Raw genomic sequence first — 21,643 nt, forward strand, 5'->3', positions numbered from 1 at the left:
ACTAGCACACATCTACATAAATTTTTATGTAAATTAAATGACAAATAAACTGTTTATAAACAAATAACCAAAACTAGGAGTAGCAGAAAGTGTTCGTACATTTCAGAACGTGTGAAAAAACTGATATTCCTGTAAATATTTTGACACTCAAGTCACAATAGCCCACTTCTTACTGTCATGCCTTCATCATGTCTCTCAATGACAGCACCATTTTAGACATGTTTTAACCATGGTTTTACCTCTGATGCTGGACAGTGCCATTGGCGATGGTGACACTGTCCATCTTATGTTTTTAACTTTTTAAGAGCCACTGGCCTTTTTAACTCTACGTTTTTATCAGCTGTCTGAAGTTTGTTTAGTTTTTACTTTAATTCCTTTTTACATTTTACAGTGATCTAACTTTTTATTTAATTGGTTGTTTGGTGCAGATAGCCTAGTTGCTTTATGACAATAAATACCAAGCAACCAACCAACCTCTTTCTTCCTATTTAAAGCATAGTGATAATATGTGTTATTACATGTTCTATTAAATAATGTATCCGAGAAAAGTACTTTACAACTTAGTAGACTTTTGGATGGGTATAATTCTGTATATCTTTTTTATTTCATAATTTCTGAAAGAAAGGGGATTTTTGTTTATTCAGGGCCTTGGAAAACTAGCCGAAAAGTTTCCCAGCATAGCAGATGTAAGCATTGCTTCACTCCGGGACTTTCTGGTTAATCCGTCACCTGTATTACTAAAACTTCATAAACAGCAGACCCCTCAGAACACCCATTCAGGCCCACTTTGTATCATGGTGACAGATAGCTCCACATCAACATTGAAATCGGGCACTGTCTCTTGCTCTTTCAATGCTTTCGAAAAGCTGCGAGATATTGCCATAGATAACTTATGCAGGTGACTTACTACTTATCTAAGTGGAGTTTGAAGCTTATAATTAAAAGATAGTATTAATGTTTAAGTTTTTTTAAAGGTTTTATCATGCAGTTTTTTAAACTGAGCAAAATAAGTATTTCTCATGTACAGTAAAATTTGTAATGTGCATTGTACTATTTTTATAAAAAAATACACACTTCTATCATAGACATGTGCCTATATCTATGTATATTATATATTAGTACTGAAGAAAATAAAACCAGTGGTTTTTAAAATGACTTAAAAAGTCTTTTATGTTTTTGAAGTTAACTCCTTAAATCTGAGTGGATTCTCTTACCATCTGGCTGAAAATCCAGATTTACCCATCAGACAGTGACCGTGTCAAATGATATTCATGTCTCTTTGTCTGAAAACTAATCCAAACCATGTTGTTATTCACATAATTAAGAAAATTAAAATTTTTTAGGGGATGGTGATTATTAGGAAATCATGAAACTAATTCTGCTGAAATGTGCAAAAAATTATAGATTTAAAAGGGTTAGAAGCGTGAAGTAAAATTGTGAGTATTTTGAAATAAAATCAATAGAGAGGACATTTCATTCCACAAATTAGAATTTTTTTATTGTTATCATTTTGTTTACTATGTTAAATAGAACATAAGTTTCTCATTATTTTAAGTTATAATTTCTGTCAAGAGGTCATGTACTCTTTTATGTGTGTGTGTGTGTTTATGTATGTATGTATTATGTATTTGTTTTATGATTTTGGATACTTAGGGCTCTTAGAGCAGGACTGGCAGAAGATCCAACATGTGTTCAAGCTTTCTTAGCTTCTGTCTCCAATCGGCTGTATCAGGCAGAGAAGAGTGACATGTGAGTTTTAAATTTTGATTCACACATCACAAGATTTACTGATGTCCATTAATGTATGACATAGGGTGTTTATGGCTATTGTGCTACTGCTAAATATTTCAGTGTTTTTGTTTTAAGTAAATTTTTGTTAAATTGTTAGGATGCCCATGAAATCCAGTGATCTTGTTATTCTTCTGCTGAGTTTTTGTTGTGATTTAAGAAAACACAGGACATGTGGTTTCATTCTATTGTACTTTGTACTGAGCTAAAAATAGAAAAATTGGTAAATTTATTGTAATGTGAAGTGATTATGTGACTTTCTAGTATTTTAACTGTGTTCATTTGGCAAATAGTTAAGTTATTTCTGTATAGGCTTTAACTTTATCCACGATTTTTATACTAGTAGCCTGTCTACAGGCAAGATCTGTGATATACTTCTTAAAATGAATTTAACTGTTTGAAAGAATGTGAAATAAATAACTTTTACACAAAATGTAAACACTTACATTAACTTTTACATGTATGTCAGATTGGAAAGCATGTTTACCAATGCCTGTTCATAGGTTCATCTCTTGTATAGTTGTATAAAGAGTTTATTCTCAGATCAGCCTTCTTGATATGATATTGAAGGAGGAACAAGATTTCAAGCTTAATAGAACTATTACAGTTCAAATTTCCATTAGGATTATTATTAAATTGGACAGAGGTTGATAAATTTACTGCACTGTCTATCTTGAGGAGGAACTATCCATGAGTATGTTTTATTCTAAATAAGTGTGAAATTTTTCTGAGATCAAAGTAACTTTATGGTGTTATGGAAAGTAGATGAGTATGAATGGTGTATCCAAACAATGGAATAATTTGATTTCGATGCTGTTCTTTATTAGGGAGTCTACTCTTGTATCTACAAACACTATTGTTTCTCTGGGCCACATTGCTGTGAATTTGAAGGATACACCAAGAACTATGGAGTTTATTCTGCAGTTCTTTCAGCAGAGGTTCTGCAGACCTCCTTCTCCTTTGGATTCTCTTATTGTTGACCAACTAGGCTGTATGGTGATTGCTAAAGGAGATGTTAGTTCTTGTTTTTTTACTTTGTTTCATTTTCAGGATTTAACTTTAATATTTATTCGTCTTTTCAATCTACCATGATGAAAACTAAGTAAATATAATTGTTGGAGGTATCCTACGCTGTGCAAAATATTAAACCAGCTAAAATGAGATAGAAAAAATGCAATGTATAAAAATGTTTCATCACTGTTAAATTGGCATCATTACCTGATGATTTGTTCCTTAATGTTTGATGATTTCTTACATCTTTTCATGCCTATATTCCTGAAAAAGTGTTGAAGATGTTTCAGATTCTGATGCTGCCCATTTTTTAATAGCCTGTCTTATATTTATTCAGGTATATGTGTATGAGGAAGTTATGAAAATGTTTACCATGATTACCGTAGAGTCGAGTTCTGCTTACAACATAGGAAGTGCTGTTGATCGCAAACAAGGATATAGGTATTATCATGTGTATATTGTATCCATTTGTGTAACAAGTTCTTCTGCATAACTACATATTTGTTTATGTTTTAGCATCTCATGAATTAGCTTAATTTTTCTAAATAAATTATGGTGTTTTTAGGTTTGTATTTGTGGTTTGTTCCCATAATTTTGTAAATGAGCACAGTTGAATGACCTTTCAGCTGTAAAGCGTTATAATGTGACTGTCAATCCAACTATTCATTGGTAAAAGAGTAGCCCTAGAGTTGGCAGTGGGTGGTGATAACAAGCTGCCTTCCCTCTAATTTTACACTGCTAAATTAGGGATGGCTAGCGCAGGTAACCCTCGTGTAGTTTTGTGCAAAATTCAAAACAAACCAAACCAAAAACACTTAAGAATAAAAAACTATATTTATAAAATGAAGTCTGATTTCACCCTTAGAGTTTGAGAATTAGTGGATAAAGAGAGCATGTGTTGTTTATACCTGTAACCTGTAATGTCTTTATGTATTACTGATTTGATAAAACTAGCTTTCTGTAAAGTATGCACAAACAGAAATAAGAGAGAGAACTGGACAGATATATACTTTTGATATTAAATATTTGGCAACTTTCACAAAATATGAGATTTCAATAAGATATCAGTATTATCCAGCACCTGTTTGTCATATATTGTAAAAATCATCAAATTTTAAATACGTTAGTTTTATTTTAATAAAAATAAACGTTTGAATTGAGAAAAAATATTTCAGTTTATCTGATGTTCAGAATTATTTTAAATTAATGTAATTGTATCTTGTTGGAAAAATTTGCACTTCTGCCAATGCATTAGTTGAGGAAATTATATGTATCACCTTTCTTAAGATTGTTGTTTGAAACATTTCCCTATTTTCCCCATTTAGATCTTTATATCTGAGGTTGGTGTAGCAAACAACCTAACACTGTTACTGAAGGTTTGTTCTAAGAGAAGCTTGTTTGTGTGTTGTTTGTCCTCTTATTCCTCTTAGGTTTTTCCATGTGGATATATCAAATATGGTCTAATTAATTAAGAGAAGTTCACAACATGTCAAGATAACATTTTTGTTTTAAAATTCATAGATTTCACAGTTCCAAAGCTGGCTAAATGTAGATCAGCCACCAGGGATTTCTCCAGTTTCCTCTTTCATTATATAGGATATATACGTGTATAAATTGTGTGTGTAAATATATGTAAATACACACACACAAACAGTATATGTAGTTTCAATCATTACTGGCAAATTTAGCACAAAAACAGAAACACTATTTGTATTTGTAACTTGTAAAATATTAATTTTACAATAACATTTGGGTGACTTCTCTGTCATACATTGTTTATATGTACTTTGAAGACAGACAAGCTTATATTAAATGAGATGTTTTTAAGTCACATGTTGCTTATTTATTTTTGGAAGAAAGAAAAGTAAAAATAACTAAAATAGAAAGAAAGTAAAATATTATTTGAGTAATCAAGCCCAGTGCATATGAAGAGTTTTATTTTCATGTACCTTCAGTTTTTATTACACCAATGGAATGTTTTGTTAAAAAAAAACTTTTAAAAATCTTTCAATATGCATTGCACAGATATGTCTACTAGCTGTTTTTACTTATCCGTTAAAAGCTGTGGCCCGGCATGGCCAGGTGGGTTAAGGTGCTTGACTCGTAATTTGAGAGTCACTGATTAGAATCCCCATCATGCCAAACGTGCTCATCCTTTCATCCATGGTGGCATTATAATGTTATGGTCAATCCCACTGTTCATTGGTAAAAGAGTAGCCCAAGGGTTGGCAGTGGTTGGTGGTGACTAGCTACCTTCTCTCTAGTCTTACACTTCTAAATTAGGGATGGCTAGTGCAGATAGCTCTCGTGTAGCTTTGCACAAAATTCAAAAACAAACAATTAAAAGCTGTAATTTTAAACACGCGAGCAAGTCTTTGATACCTCTAAAAAGAAGTACAAAACAAAATAATTGACATTCATTCTTGACTTCTCTTTTTTGAAATCTTTACATATGATAATCTTTGCTTTTCATAACTTACTGAATAATACAAACCTAATTATTCTTGGCTTGTAATCTTTAATTTATTGTGCTAGCTAGAACCACAAATTATAGTGTAGTCATCGTTGCACATACCTTATTCAGTAACTATGAGAATTGCTCAGCATTTTTACAGTGTATACTTATTTTACTTTGTTTCTTTTTTTAGACATGTCTCACTATCTGTTATCAATGCTTTGGCAAATATAGCAGCAAATCTTCAGGGAGAAACAGAACAGTTGGAACTATTAGTTAGACTATTAGAGCTTTTTGTACAGCTAGGATTGGAAGGAAAGAGAGTTTCTGAGAGACAGCCTGCAGCTTTTAAAGTAAGAGTTTATGTGAGTCTTTAATGTTACTCAGTTTTAAAAATAGTACTGTAGTGTTTGTACATTAGCAGAAAACTGAAAATAGTTGAGAAGGAACAGATAGAAATATTTGAGTATTTTGTCACTTTATGTTTATGTGATTTTATTCTGTATTAATGTCTGCAGTTAAAGGATGATTAGTTGTGTAGTTTTATGTTATTGATCCTAAAGTTTTTGTATCGATAATTTAAGTCACAAGATTCCCAAACTGTGATGGTTCTCAAACTATCTTCATGCATTTTGAAGGCAAGATGATGTTTTAATATGAAGTTTCTTCAAAACCCATTATCAACTATTGTAATCAATGTTTGATTGATTCTTTACAGGCCTCTGGTAGTGCTGGAAATTTAGGTGTGTTGATCCCAGTAATAGCTTTGGTAAGTTATCTTATAATATTTGTAAACGTTTTTGTGAGTTATAACTTTTTGTTTGTGTTTTAAATGTACAGAAGGTCAAACATTTTCAATGTTTTTCGTGGACATCGTATCAGTACAGTACAAAAAGCTATTTGCATCTATATATACATATATGTACATCTCAAGAGAACTTAGATAAACTTTGCCAGTGAGTTAAGGCAGCTAGTTATATTCAGTGAAAGTATACTGGAAACCGCATTCTTTCTTAAAGCTGGTTCAGACACTTCTGAAGATTTCACTTGCACAATAAATTGTACAATGTTTAAGGTATGAGACATTTTATTTAAATATCAAAGTTTATTTCTTTCCAAAAGGTAAACACCGAAACTGCTGCTCAAATGAAAAAAACAACTTCTGAAAGCTATAGCAGCACTATGAACACTGAAGATGTACCATTGGATTGTGTAATAAAATGTGCAGTAATTCACCCAAGTCACATGAATGTTGAACTACAGTTGTTAGTGTTTGTGTGTGTACAGATGGTGTAATTGTGAGTACCTTTGTCTTGCTTGTTGTACAACCATTGATGGTGTTTTCTGTGGTTACCCTGTTGATGAACTGCTACTTTGAATACAGTTTTAATTCTAGGAGGATTGTTTTACAATACACTAAGGTTAGTTTGAATACAGTTTTAATTCTAGGAGGATTGTTTTACAATACACTAAGGTTAGTTTTCTCTGTCTTTTCATTCTTTGTGTACTTTCTAAATTATCTCAGTTGTGCATGGACAACAACTTCTATGGTTATTCTTGAGCAACCCAAAGACACAGAAATCCATAGAAGATAGTTGCAACTGATATATCATGCATTCTGTTTTGTACTTGCATATTTATTTAGACATGTGGCAACATGCCTTATCTTAATGGAACCATACCTTATTGGCTGTATGTGAAGATTATATTTTATAATGGTATAGTGATGTCAGCATGTTAGTCTCATAGTATACTAAGTTATATTTATATGTTTTTTTTAGTTTCTGGATGTTTAAGTTGATCATGAAGGATGTTACCTAGAACTATCATATGTCCTCTTGGGAAATGTTTACAACATACCTTATTCCATTTTTGACATGTATCAGAGATAGGATTATAGTGGATTGCCCTGACTTTTGCAGCCATCTGAGTAAACACATTATTCATATCTCTGTCACATGCCAAATACCAGTATATTAATCTTTGGTTTTATTTCAGTTATGTATTTAGGTAGAAATGTATGAACACAATTCTGGTGTTGCTTTTTGTATACCTATGTGATTTATCTGCTTGAGAAGGTTTTTAGTTTAGTTACAATAGATTGCTGTGGTTTTGATTTGACTTCCATTGAGTTTCAAGGTTTATAACACATTTTGTGGAGTTGGAACATATCTTTGTCCTCCCACCCAACTGGGATAAATGTTTTCCATCATCGATACTGTTTACTGCTGACTCCACGTTTATCATCTTGACTATCATCACTAGATAGAGGGCTAGCGACCTCATCTCATTGCCTCTTCATCATAACACATTTGAACACCATTTGACTCACTTTTACTATCTTCTAAGCTATCTAAGTTAAGTGCATCAAATCATGCATCCATAGTAATTACAGCTACTAATTGCAGCTCTAGTGATGTGGGCATGGTCAGCATGCATTTCTTGTACATACTACTTAGGTATCTTGTTGGTTGCTGAAGGACCGAGTGGCAAACATTGAATCAAACCGTATATCAACGTTAGGTGAAATACCAATAAATACTTTACAACTAATTTTACTCCCACTCACCATGCATGGCAGTTTTGAATGATCATGGGAAACATTTGTCCTGACATCAGTGAAAAGATTAACCTTCTTCACTGTGTCCAACTGAGAGTCTTGTTTTTAATTAACCTGTTCCACATCTTTTAGAATCAGTTCTTCACTTACTTTATTGATATGGTTTGAAACTGCAGAATTCCTTTTCTTTGAAATAGTGAAATTTCATGCCTTACATGTTTTAATAATTTGAAATAGGAAAACAATGAATCAGAATGTCTGATAATGTAACACTCTACAGAAGGGGTTGGTTTTAGACTCTATCTGTGTTTTCAAATCACACACTTCAACTGAATTGTTTTAAGAGCTTTTAACTTACATGGTCACAGACTGAGGGAATGACCAGGGTATGTAGATTATTATTACAACTATCTGTATGTATGCTACCAAGGACCATTTTGTATAACTGTTTTAGAATTTGTTGGTGTGTTCATAAATGAAATTTTTTATTTGTTTTACATCAACTGCATTAAAACATTTGACCTGAATAACATTTTGTTTCATATCAAACATTTGTTGCTGTTTTTTCCCCATGCACCATGTTGAGTCTAAAAGGATATTTTGGTATAATTCAACATTTAAAATTAAGTTAGTCATGAAAAATTGGAATATTGGGATATTAATGAACTCACTCTAATGGCCTGACATGATCTGGTAGTTAGAGTGCTCAACTTGCAATTTTTGGTTCATGGGATTGAACCCTATAGTATAACATTAAAGGGCAAAAAGGGATTTTTTTATTTATTTAGATAAATTAAATTTGAAGCCAGTTTTTATCGTTAAAATATTTATTAAACTTTCTCTTAAACCCTCTTAAATTAACTGCATTTACCACATCTGAAAGCAACTCATTCAAAAGACCAACCACTCTGTTAGAAGAATAAAACTGACTCACCATTAAATATGACAAGAAATGATGCATCAGTGCTATCAGTTTTTTTAAGAATCTTAAACACCTCGACCTCACCATCTCTAAATCTTCTTTTATCAAAAGAAAAGTTCAGAGATTATGAATTACCTTTGTATAACAACCTTTCTATTCCCAGTATCACCTCAGTAGCTCTCTTCTGAAGTTTTCCCCACAATTCAGTTCTCTTTCTAAGGCATGGAAGGTGAAAACTGAACATAGCACCTAAAATGTGGCCTGACAAATAATCTACATAATGGCATTATAATCTCTTCAGACTTGTATTCCATAAAAAAAAAAATTTCCTTTCACTTGCTACAGCATGTTGCTTCGATATCTTACGAGACTGATGAACCAGAACACGTTTTTAACTGTTAGGGCATTGTTATGTGATGATCAATCCCACTGTTCATTTGTAAAGAGTAACTCAAGAGTTGGCAGTTGGTAATGCTGATTAGCTGTTTTTCCATTAATCTAACATTTTAAAAGTAGGAATGACTGACAATATACAAGATTGTATTTCATTTATCACATTGTGGGTAAAATTACTTGTTTAGATGTTTTAACTTGTACCCATTTTTTTCTTTAAAAAATGATCAACTTGAACAATGAAGAGTTTTTGCAGTATTTTTTGTACAGATTGACAAAGACCGTGTCAAGTTTTGCTCATAAATATATGTTAATAAAGAAAACTTCTTTATTCTAAAACTAAGCATTTTATATTTCAGAGAATAGATATTACTAGGAAGAGCATAAAATACATCTTTTATTAGTCCTGCCAAACTGACATTTAATTGGAAATTATATAATATTTTAAATTATTCATTTAATTGCAAAAGAAGTGGTGTTTAAATAATGTTGTATTTGTGTATCCTATCCATCCTTAAGAGCTCAGAATTGAGAGAAATGTGTCATCAGTGGACAAAACAAATATAGTGTTGTTGGAATGTTATTGTCATACACTCTTCTAATTTTTGGAAACCTCTAACAGATTAGATTAAGTATGTGTTGTATAAAAATGTAATAGGCCTAATACTAATGTCTTGTAACAATTAAATATGTAAAAACCGATAGCTATATAATTTTTATTTCAGGTGTCTTGCTTGTATTTTATTGTATTGTTTCTGATTTATTTATTCACTTTGTTTCTTTAGTTAATCAAACGACTTCCATTGATAAGTAACCCTAAACCTCGGCTCTTGAAACTTTTTCGAGATTTCTGGTTGTACTGTGTTGTTATGGGGTTCACCACAGAATCTGGTGAGAGATGTTATTTTCCTTGCTTTTTTCTTAAACAAAACACTAAGTTCTAAACAGTTCAGGAGTGTCTTATCTGATATGATATTTCATGTTTGTTTATGATTTCTGATAAAAAGAAAACAAAAAATCTAAACATTTACAGAATTTGATCCGTGTCATTAACATTTCAATTGGGAATAATAAGTGACAACAATTTGGTAAATTAAAACCAAGTACTGTTTGTCAAATTTATATTTTACCTTAGTTTGTACTCTGGCTTATTATTAACACAAATTAAAACCAAGTGCTGTTTGTCAAATTTATATTTTACCTTAGTTTGTAGTCTGGCTTATTATTAACACAAATTAAAACCAAGTGCTGTTTGTCAAATTTATATTTTACCTTAGTTTGTACTCTGGCTTATCATTAACACAAATTAAAACCAAGTACTGTTTGTCAAATTTATATTTTACCTTAGTTTGTACTCTGGCTTATCATTAACACAAATTAAAACCAAGTACTGTTTGTCAAATTTATATTTTACCTTAGTTTGTACTCTGGCTTATTATTAACACAAATTAAAACCAAGTACTGTTTGTCAAATTTATATTTTACCTTAGTTTGTACTCTGGCTTATTATTAACACAAATTAAAACCAAGTGCTGTTTGTCAAATTTATATTTTACCTTAGTTTGTATTCTGCCTTATTATTAACACAAATTAAAACCAAGTACTGTTTGTCAAATTTATATTTTACCTTAGTTTGTACTCTGGCTTATCATTAACACAAATTAAAACCAAGTACTGTTTGTCAAATTTATATTTTACCTTAGTTTGTACTCTGGCTTATCATTAATACAAATTAAAACCAAGTACTGTTTGTCAAATGTATATTTTACCTTAGTTTGTACTCTGGCTTATCATTAACACAAATTAAAACTAAGTACTGTTTGTCAAATTTATATTTTACCTTAGTTTGTACTCTGGCTTATTATTAACACAAATTAAAACCAAGTACTGTTTGTCAAATTTATATTTTACCTTAGTTTGTACTCTGGCTTATTATTAACACAAATTAAAACCAAGTACTGTTTGTCAAATTTATATTTTACCTTAGTTTGTACTCTGGCTTATCATTAACACAAATTAAAACCAAGTACTGTTTGTCAAATTTATATTTTACCTTAGTTTGTACTCTGGCTTATTATTAACACAAATTAAAACCAAGTACTGTTTGTCAAATTTATATTTTACCTTAGTTTGTATTCTGGCTTATTATTAACACAAATTAAAACCAAGTACTGTTTGTCAAATTTATATTTTACCTTAGTTTGTACTCTGGCTTATCATTAACACAAATTAAAACCAAGTACTGTTTGTCAAATTTATATTTTACCTTAGTTTGTACTCTGGCTTATCATTAACACAAATTAAAACCAAGTACTGTTTGTCAAATTTATATTTTACCTTAGTTTGTACTCTGGCTTATTATTAACACAAATTAAAACCAAGTACTGTTTGTCAAATTTATATTTTACCTTAGTTTGTACTCTGGCTTATCATTAACACAAATTAAAACCAAGTACTGTTTGTCAAATTTATATTTTACCTTAGTTTGTAGTCTGGCTTATCATTAACACAAATTAAAACCAAGTACTGTTTGTCAAATTTATATTTTACCTTAGTTTGTACTCTGGCTTATTATTAACACAAATTAAAACCAAGTACTGTTTGTCAAATTTATATTTTACCTTAGTTTGTACTCTGGCTTATCATTAACACAAATTAAAACCAAGTACTGTTTGTCAAATTTATATTTTACCTTAGTTTGTATTCTGGCTTATTATTAACACAAATTAAAACCAAGTACTGTTTGTCAAATTTATATTTTACCTTAGTTTGTACTCTGGCTTATCATTAACACAAATTAAAACCAAGTACTGTTTGTCAAATTTATATTTTACCTTAGTTTGTACTCTGGCTTATCATTAACACAAATTAAAACCAAGTACTGTTTGTCAAATTTATATTTTACCTTAGTTTGTACTCTGGCTTATTATTAACACAAATTAAAACCAAGTACTGTTTGTCAAATTTATATTTTACCTTAGTTTGTACTCTGGCTTATCATTAACACAAATTAAAACCAAGTACTGTTTGTCAAATTTACCTTAGTTTGTACTCTTTATTAAACACAAATTAAAACCAAGTAGTTTGTCAAATTTATATTTTACCTTAGTTTGTACTCTGGCTTATCATTAACACAAATTAAAACCAAGTACTGTTTGTCAAATTTATATTTTACCTTAGTTTGTACTCTGGCTTATCATTAACACAAATTAAAACCAAGTACTGTTTGTCAAATTTATATTTTACCTTAGTTTGTACTCTGGCTTATTATTAACACAAATTAAAACCAAGTACTGTTTGTCAAATTTATATTTTACCTTAGTTTGTACTCTGGCTTATCATTAACACAAATTAAAACCAAGTACTGTTTGTCAAATTTATATTTTACCTTAGTTTGTACTCTGGCTTATCATTAACACAAATTAAAACCAAGTACTGTTTGTCAAATTTATATTTTACCTTAGTTTGTACTCTGGCTTATCATTAACACAAATTAAAACCAAGTACTGTTTGTCAAATTTATATTTTACCTTAGTTTGTACTCTGGCTTATTATTAACACAAATTAAAACCAAGTACTGTTTGTCAAATTTATATTTTACCTTAGTTTGTACTCTGGCTTATCATTAACACAAATTAAAACCAAGTACTGTTTGTCAAATTTATATTTTACCTTAGTTTGTACTCTGGCTTATCATTAACACAAATTAAAACCAAGTACTGTTTGTCAAATTTATATTTTACCTTAGTTTGTACTCTGGCTTATCATTAACACAAATTAAAACCAAGTACTGTTTGTCAAATTTATATTTTACCTTAGTTTGTACTCTGGCTTATCATTAACACAAATTAAAACCAAGTACTGTTTGTCAAATTTATATTTTACCTTAGTTTGTACTCTGGCTTATCATTAACACAAATTAAAACCAAGTACTGTTTGTCAAATTTATATTTTACCTTAGTTTGTACTCTGGCTTATCATTAACACAAATTAAAACCAAGTACTGTTTGTCAAATTTATATTTTACCTTAGTTTGTACTCTGGCTTATCATTAACACAAATTAAAACCAAGTACTGTTTGTCAAATTTATATTTTACCTTAGTTTGTACTCTGGCTTATCATTAACACAAATTAAAACCAAGTACTGTTTGTCAAATTTATATTTTACCTTAGTTTGTACTCTGGCTTATTATTAACACAAATTAAAACCAAGTACTGTTTGTCAAATTTATATTTTACCTTAGTTTGTACTCTGGCTTATCATTAACACAAATTAAAACCAAGTACTGTTTGTCAAATTTATATTTTACCTTAGTTTGTACTCTGGCTTATCATTAACACAAATTAAAACCAAGTACTGTTTGTCAAATTTATATTTTACCTTAGTTTGTACTCTGGCTTATCATTAACACAAATTAAAACCAAGTACTGTTTGTCAAATTTATATTTTACCTTAGTTTGTACTCTGGCTTATTATTAACACAAATTAAAACCAAGTACTGTTTGTCAAATTTATATTTTACCTTAGTTTGTACTCTGGCTTATCATTAACACAAATTAAAACCAAGTACTGTTTGTCAAATTTATATTTTACCTTAGTTTGTACTCTGGCTTATTATTAACACAAATTAAAACCAAGTACTGTTTGTCAAATTTATATTTTACCTTAGTTTGTACTCTGGCTTATATTAACACAAATTAAAACCAAGTACAAATTAAAACCAAGTACTCTGTTTGTCAAATTAAAACCAAGTATATTTTACCTTAGTTTGTACTCTGGCTTATTATTAACACAAATTAAAACCAAGTACTGTTTGTCAAATTTATATTTTACCTTAGTTTGTACTCTGGCTTATTATTAACACAAATTAAAACCAAGTACTGTTTGTCAAATTTATATTTTACCTTAGTTTGTACTCTGGCTTATTATTAACACAAATTAAAACCAAGTACTGTTTGTCAAATTTATATTTTACCTTAGTTTGTACTCTGGCTTATTATTAACACAAATTAAAACCAAGTACTGTTTGTCAAATTTATATTTTACCTTAGTTTGTACTCTGGCTTATTATTAACACAAATTAAAACCAAGTACTGTTTGTCAAATTTATATTTTACCTTAGTTTGTACTCTGGCTTATTATTAACACAAATTAAAACCAAGTACTGTTTGTCAAATTTATATTTTACCTTAGTTTGTACTCTGGCTTATTATTAACACAAATTAAAACCAAGTACTGTTTGTCAAATTTATATTTTACCTTAGTTTGTACTCTGGCTTATTATTAACACAAATTAAAACCAAGTACTGTTTGTCAAATTTATATTTTACCTTAGTTTGTACTCTGGCTTATTATTAACACAAATTAAAACCAAGTACTGTTTGTCAAATTTATATTTTACCTTAGTTTGTACTCTGGCTTATCAAATTTATATTAACACAAATTAAAACCAAGTACTGTTTGTCAAATTTATATTTTACCTTAGTTTGTACTCTGGCTTATTATTAACACAAATTAAAACCAAGTACTGTTTGTCAAATTTATATTTTACCTTAGTTTGTACTCTGGCTTATCATTAACACAAATTAAAACCAAGTACTGTTTGTCAAATTTATATTTTACCTTAGTTTGTACTCTGGCTTATTATTAACACAAATTAAAACCAAGTACTGTTTGTCAAATTTATATTTTACCTTAGTTTGTACTCTGGCTTATCATTAACACAAATTAAAACCAAGTACTGTTTGTCAAATTTATATTTTACCTTAGTTTGTACTCTGGCTTATCATTAACACAAATTAAAACCAAGTACTGTTTGTCAAATTTATATTTTACCTTAGTTTGTACTCTGGCTTATTATTAACACAAATTAAAACCAAGTACTGTTTGTCAAATTTATATTTTACCTTAGTTTGTACTCTGGCTTATTATTAACACAAATTAAAACCAAGTACTGTTTGTCAAATTTATATTTTACCTTAGTTTGTACTCTGGCTTATCATTAACACAAATTAAAACCAAGTACTGTTTGTCATTTATATTTTTTATATTTTAACACAAATTAAAACCAAGTAGTTTGTCAAATTTATATTTTACCTTAGTTTGTACTCTGGCTTATTATTAACACAAATTAAAACCAAGTACTGTTTGTCAAATTTATATTTTACCTTAGTTTGTACTCTGGCTTATCATTAACACAAATTAAAACCAAGTACTGTTTGTCAAATTTATATTTTACCTTAGTTTGTACTCTGGCTTATTATTAACACAAATTAAAACCAAGTACTGTTTGTCAAATTTATATTTTACCTTAGTTTGTAGTACTGTTTGTCAAATTTATATTTTACCTTAGTTTGCTTATCATTAATACAAATTAAAACCAAGTACTGTTTGTCAAATTTATATTTTACCTTAGTTTGTATTCTGGCTTATTATTAACACAAATTAAAACCAAGTGCTGTTTGTCAAATTTATATTTTACCTTAGTTTGTACTCTGGCTTATCATTAACACAAATTAAAACCAAGTGCTGTTTGTCAAATTTATATTTTACCTTAGTTTGTATTCTGCCTTATTATTAACACAAATTAAAACCAAGTACTAAACCCAAAACATGCTTAAGAACTTGTCGTAATTTAAAACTGTCTTGAGAAGGATGCTTAATACCAGTGTGTCAGCATGTAGCACCTGGTAAGTAATCCTACCAATATTAATCTTTGAACATCCATAGCAAGAGCAGGTTTTGCATTATAAAATGGAAAACATCCACTGTACTTCATGTCAATATTATTAATTCCTGGATATTTTCATCATTGGTATTGACTTGTTAAATAAAAGCATATGTAAGGCACACTAAACTGTTTATGGTTCTTATTTTATTATTAGAAAAATTATTTGAAAAGAAAGATTTTAAAAGATTCTAGTCTTTGAGAAGCAAATTGTCTGTGGTAAAACACATTGTTATTATTCTTAAATGTATAGCTAACAGGAAGTTAAATGGGAATAACAGTTGTATCTTGCATTTTAAATAGCCATTTTAAAGTTGCCGTCTCAGTTGTGTCTTCAGAATTATGAATGTTACTTCATTATTTTCAGGGCTATGGCTACCTGTTTTTTGATTGTAAGTTTTTTATTTTCAGGTCTATGGCCACAGGAATGGTACGAGGGAGTGAAGGAAATTGCTGCTAAGTCTCCATTATTAGTGTCTCGAGAACATCTGAGATCAGAATTACAGTATAACTCTGCCATCAGAGCTGAAGCTGTTTCTTGGGCGAGTTAATTTGTGACTATAATTAGAAATCCTCAGAATAAGATCCAATAATTGCTTTACTTAGTATTGAAAACAAATAATGTTAAATCTACATTGTTGGTGTTTTTGTTATTTAGAACATCTTTGTTTTAGAATTGAAGTCATTTCTTTTTCATTTCACACATTAGTTAATGTCAGAAAATTAACATAAAAGGTTCACATACCTATTTTTATAAACCTAATGTACAAAAAAGTAACTTGGTAATTCATAATTTGATAGTATTCATTTAGGATAATTTTTAACAAAACAACTCTTTCAGTCAGGTTAAATGAAATGAACTGTTGTATGGCATATACATGTCACAATGTACACTTAATTTTAATAGGTTTTTACTAAATATGGAAATTGTGTCTTTATGTTGTGTTGTCATTGTGTTAGGACAGCAGACTACCCCTGTTCAAGTAACTTATTTTGACAATTTAAAATCATTTTAATAATACAATGTACTCTTTACACATGAATAAGAAACTCTGAAATACAGTAATTCACTTCACAAAGCTATATTTTTGAAATTTTTGAAGTGTCATTGTTTTTAAGGAATATATATGTACACACACAACCTTGTAAAAGATATAATATTTTGTTATAAGTAATTTTTTTTCTTACTAAGCCTTGAGAATTAGAAATACAGATTGCACTAGTTATAATTTAAATTTTACTGTTATAAAAATGTACAGGTGTGGAATTGCTGGGGTAAGTTGGCTCTTTTATCCATATCTGTAATTTCATGAGTATAAATCATTTATAATATCCTTGTTGTTTCTGAGCTCTGAATAAAACATTTGATGGGCTGCTATTGTTGTTTTAGGCAGAATTACAGGAACTAAGAAACCAGCTGTTAAATCACTTGGACCATCCAACAGAAGTGACTCCACTAATCAACAAGATGGGTTTTCCACAGTGCACATACTTACTGTCTGTGTACAAAATAGAAACTTTGAGGTCAGTTTTGTTTAGTGCAGGTCCTACTTTAACTCTTAGTTGTACATACATACATAGATGTTTTAAACTTTGAGGTTAGTTTTTTTCACTGCTAGTTCTACGTTTACTTTTAGTTGTAGACAAGTACATAGTTTTGCTTACTGTTGGTTCTGCCTTAACTCCTAGTAATAGGTATGTACATAGATGTTTTAAAGTGGCATTAGTTTTGTTCAATGCAAGTCCCACCTTAATTTTTAGTTGAAGATATCTACATAGATGTTTTAAAGCATAAGGTTAGTTTCATTCAGTGCAAGTCCTACCTCTGTTGTTAGCTGTTTATTATCAAGGATAAAGTCTGGTATAAATAAATTCTACAATTGTCTGTTAAATAATTAAAATGAAAGACTTCATATTCCAAAGTCACTTTTAAAATATATAAATTTGACTTGTTGTTCCATTTTAAATATAACAGCATTGAAAATGAATGAAATATTTTATGTATTTGATGGCATTTGTCTACTGTAGAGCCCAACAGTCCTATGGTAACATTCCTTCTCATCCAATGATGCAGTATTTGGAGGATCCAACAATCCAAAAAGACAAGGCTGGAATGTGGCAGTGTATACTTGCTATTGCAGACAAGGTTTTCTTAGCATTTCTGGGTGTCATGTCTAACAAAGTAAGTTTCAGATGGTACATCCAAATAAGCAGTTGTACAAAGTCTTGTTAAAGCCCATTCATGTTTGAAGTGTTGTTAAAGCTTGTATAGCTTTGTAATTTCATGCTTTTTGAATGAATCTATAGTTGTGCAACAGCTCAAATCCTCAAGCTCTATATGCAAATGAGGCATTACATTAGCAGCATTCGCACTTGGAGATTTACTCCAAGACATTACTGAAGTTACATTCCTCTTTTACTTGTTAAGCTGTTGTAAAGATATTGTGGATTATTAAAATCTTTGATGCATTTTCATTATATTTATAAGCAAAACATTCAATAAATTTGTAAAAATTTTGAAGAGAAAGTTATTCTTACATTTTCTGTATTGCTTTAAATTGAAATTTTTATCATAAACAAATTTTATGTATCATTGTTATTTCTGATAAAACTATAAACAAGAATGGAAAGTAAATTTGATTAGTTGAAACTGAAGTCACAAGTTAGTTAAAAGTGCAAATTTTACATTTAAAACGTTGTTTAATGACTTTGTTTACAGTTAGGCTTAATCAAATGTATTTAAAATATCAGTATAAATTAAAATATAAGTTTTAAACATCATATATCATGTCAAAAATTGTGTAAAGTCATCATTTTTGTTACTATCTCTAGTTATAGTGTTTCTGCATTAAACCCTTTACTTTTTACAGGGTTTGGTCTTCTTAGGAGATTTATATCAGTTAGGCCTAAATTATAAAAAAAAAAATTTATGCCATTCATTATTTTGCAAGTGGTATTGTTTTTACTAGTTCATAAACTGAGATTAAAAAAAATCTAATCTTTATAAATGAAGAGTACTCCCAGTGGCTCTTAAATTTGTAAAATTTATTAATTTTTTTAATCCTTTCTGAAAAAAACTAAAAATTTTCCAAAATCCACTAAAATTGAAAAGAAAATTATTTTTGTCATGTTGGAATGCTGATCTGATGATGTCAACCTTGACCTGATGTAAATGATAGGTTGTTGTATGGATACAGTGAAAGTGAGAATTCATTTAGATAAGGGGCCTGGCATGGCCTAGTGCGTTAGGGCGTGCGCTTCGTAATCTGAGTCGAGCCAAACATGCTCGCCCTCCCAGCTGTGGGGGTGTTGTAATGTGACGGTCAATCCCACTATTCGTTGGTAAAAGAGTAGCCCAAGAGTTGGCAGTGGGTGGTGATGACTAGCTGCCTTCCCTCTAGTCTTACACTGCTAAATTAGGGACGGCTAGCACAGATAGCCCTCGAGTAGCTTTGTGTGAAATTCCAAAACAAACAATCATTCTGATAAGGTTTATATTTTTAATACTGAAATTTCAGAAAACCAATAGATGCAAAGTTAAAATGTCATCATTGGTGTATGTATCTCCAGAAATATGATAACTGCTCTGGTCTAATGGGGCATTTAAGAAAAAAGTCTGTTGTGATTGAGTGTGTTGTCATGACATTGTTGAATACTGGCAACTTATTGTTTTAAATGTTTTGTGTTTTTTTTGTTGATTTTATGCGAGTATGAGTCAGCATGTTGAACTGAATGTTTCCCAAACTTTCAGTAATCTGTTTTTTGGAAAAATTTCAAACTTTTACCTACCAGCCTTTCTCTAAGTTTATCCCTAAAAAGTAGTTTTTTTTATAAAAGCTTGACATTGTGAAATATTAACACACATACATTGTTTATATATAAAGTAATCAACCTCTAATTTTATTATGTATAGAAGTATTTTTTTTAAATAAAATCAATTTACTTAATCGAATCCTGGCAGCCGAAAAATGACAAGAGAGACCAAGAACTGGAACAACATGCAACTTTTCTTTTGATGAAGTTTAATCATCCACATAAACAAATACGGAGGGTGGCAGACAAATATCTGTCAGGATTAGTTGACAGGTAGGGGTGGAAAAATAAAGTTTTGTTCAGTCACTATTTATATAGTGTGAAGAATTTCACACAATCTGTGTATGGACAAGCATAAAGATTATTGGGAAATACATTTAATTACAATTAATTATTTGTAAAAAAAAATAGTTGTATAATTTCTAATGAAACATACATGGTGTTAGGTATACTTAAGTCCTTTGCCAGTGTAAGGCAAAGTGTGTGTATATATATAGATACACAGTACAGTACACACACACACACACACACACACTCCTACATATATTTATTTCCTATCTAAAAAAAACTTCTTAATTCTGAAGCTGTATTTTAGGATTTGCTACATAAAGTTTAGGCTATGTGCTAAATTTAGTCCCAAGTGTTAAAAGGTGTTACTTTCATTGTTGCTAGTCCTGTTAATAAATTTATTTACTGTTTCATGGAATAGCTGTATTGTGTCTTACATTGCCTTGTGTATGTAGGTCTGTTTTATGACTGTCACATTTTTTTAATCTTAATTTCTTCTTTTTAAACTTTAGACATTCAGGATAAATACACATGAAACAGTAGATGAATTGTATTTAGTGGTTTTTGTATCAACATTCCATACAGCCAAATCTTTAAACCTCCTGGTATGCAGAGGTAGAGGGAGGGGTAGTTCACCTAGGTCTTATTCTTTGTCTAAACCAGGATTACCAAACTAGCATTTCTCATGCATATGTCAACATTATGGAGATGCAGCCAAAATTCATCAATAATTGCACATTATTAGATATGTTTCAAAAGTGAATAGCTTTTTCCAATTACACTTCAAGAGTAAGCAGTAAATGTAACAGTAGTTATCAAACATCTGATTAGTTGTCATGGTGTAGTGAGATAACATTACACTATAGTTGTATATTGTGTAGTGAGAGAACATTACACTATTGTTGTATATTGTGTAGTGAGATAACATTACACTATAGTTGTATATTGTGTAGTGAGAGAACATTACACTATTGTTGTATATTGTGTAGTGAGATAACATTACACTATAGTTATCATGGTGTAGTGAGATAACATTACACTATAGTTGTATATTGTGTAGTGAGATAACATTACACTATAGTTGTATATGGTGTAGTGAGATAACATTACACTATAGATAACATTACACTATAGTTGTATTGTGCAGTGAGATAACATTACACTATAGTTGTATATTGTGCATACTATAGTTGTATATTGTGTAGTGAGATAACATTACACTATAGTTGTATAGTTGTAGTTGTATATGGTGTAGTGAGATAACATTACACTATAGTTGTATATGTTGTGTGCAGTGAGATAACATTACACTATAGTTGTGAGATAACATTACACTATAGTTGTATATTGTATTGTGTAACATTACACTATAGTTGTATAGTGAGATAACATTACACTATAGTTGTATATTGTGTAGTGAGATAACATTACACTATAGTTGTATATTGTGTAGTGAGATAACATTACACTATAGTTGTATATTGTGTAGTGAGATAACATTACACTATAGTTGTATATTGTGTAGTGAGATAACATTACACTATAGTTGTCATAGTTGTCATGGTGTATAGTTGTCATGGTGTAGTGAGATAACATTACACTATAGTTGTCATGGTGTAGTGAGATAACATTACACTATAGTTGTATATTGTGTAGTGAGATAACATTACACTATAGTTGTATA

General features: G+C 30.0%; 1 protein-coding gene across 1 annotated transcript in view; it reads left to right on the forward strand.

Annotated features, from left to right (window-relative positions):
• The window catches only part of Pi4KIIIalpha (phosphatidylinositol 4-kinase III alpha), a 104,148-nt gene that overhangs the window by 32,184 nt on the left and 50,321 nt on the right, over window positions 1-21,643 (forward strand). The window contains 11 exon segments of the mRNA XM_076512915.1: window positions 645-898; window positions 1,654-1,749; window positions 2,616-2,802; window positions 3,137-3,240; window positions 5,448-5,607; window positions 5,973-6,023; window positions 9,915-10,020; window positions 16,270-16,404; window positions 17,253-17,382; window positions 17,887-18,040; window positions 19,820-19,944. Coding sequence (XP_076369030.1) covers window positions 645-898; window positions 1,654-1,749; window positions 2,616-2,802; window positions 3,137-3,240; window positions 5,448-5,607; window positions 5,973-6,023; window positions 9,915-10,020; window positions 16,270-16,404; window positions 17,253-17,382; window positions 17,887-18,040; window positions 19,820-19,944 — 1,502 coding nt within the window.

Source organism: Tachypleus tridentatus, chromosome 7 (genome assembly GCF_004210375.1).
Source record: "Tachypleus tridentatus isolate NWPU-2018 chromosome 7, ASM421037v1, whole genome shotgun sequence".
NCBI classification, from domain to species: domain Eukaryota; kingdom Metazoa; phylum Arthropoda; class Merostomata; order Xiphosura; family Limulidae; genus Tachypleus; species Tachypleus tridentatus.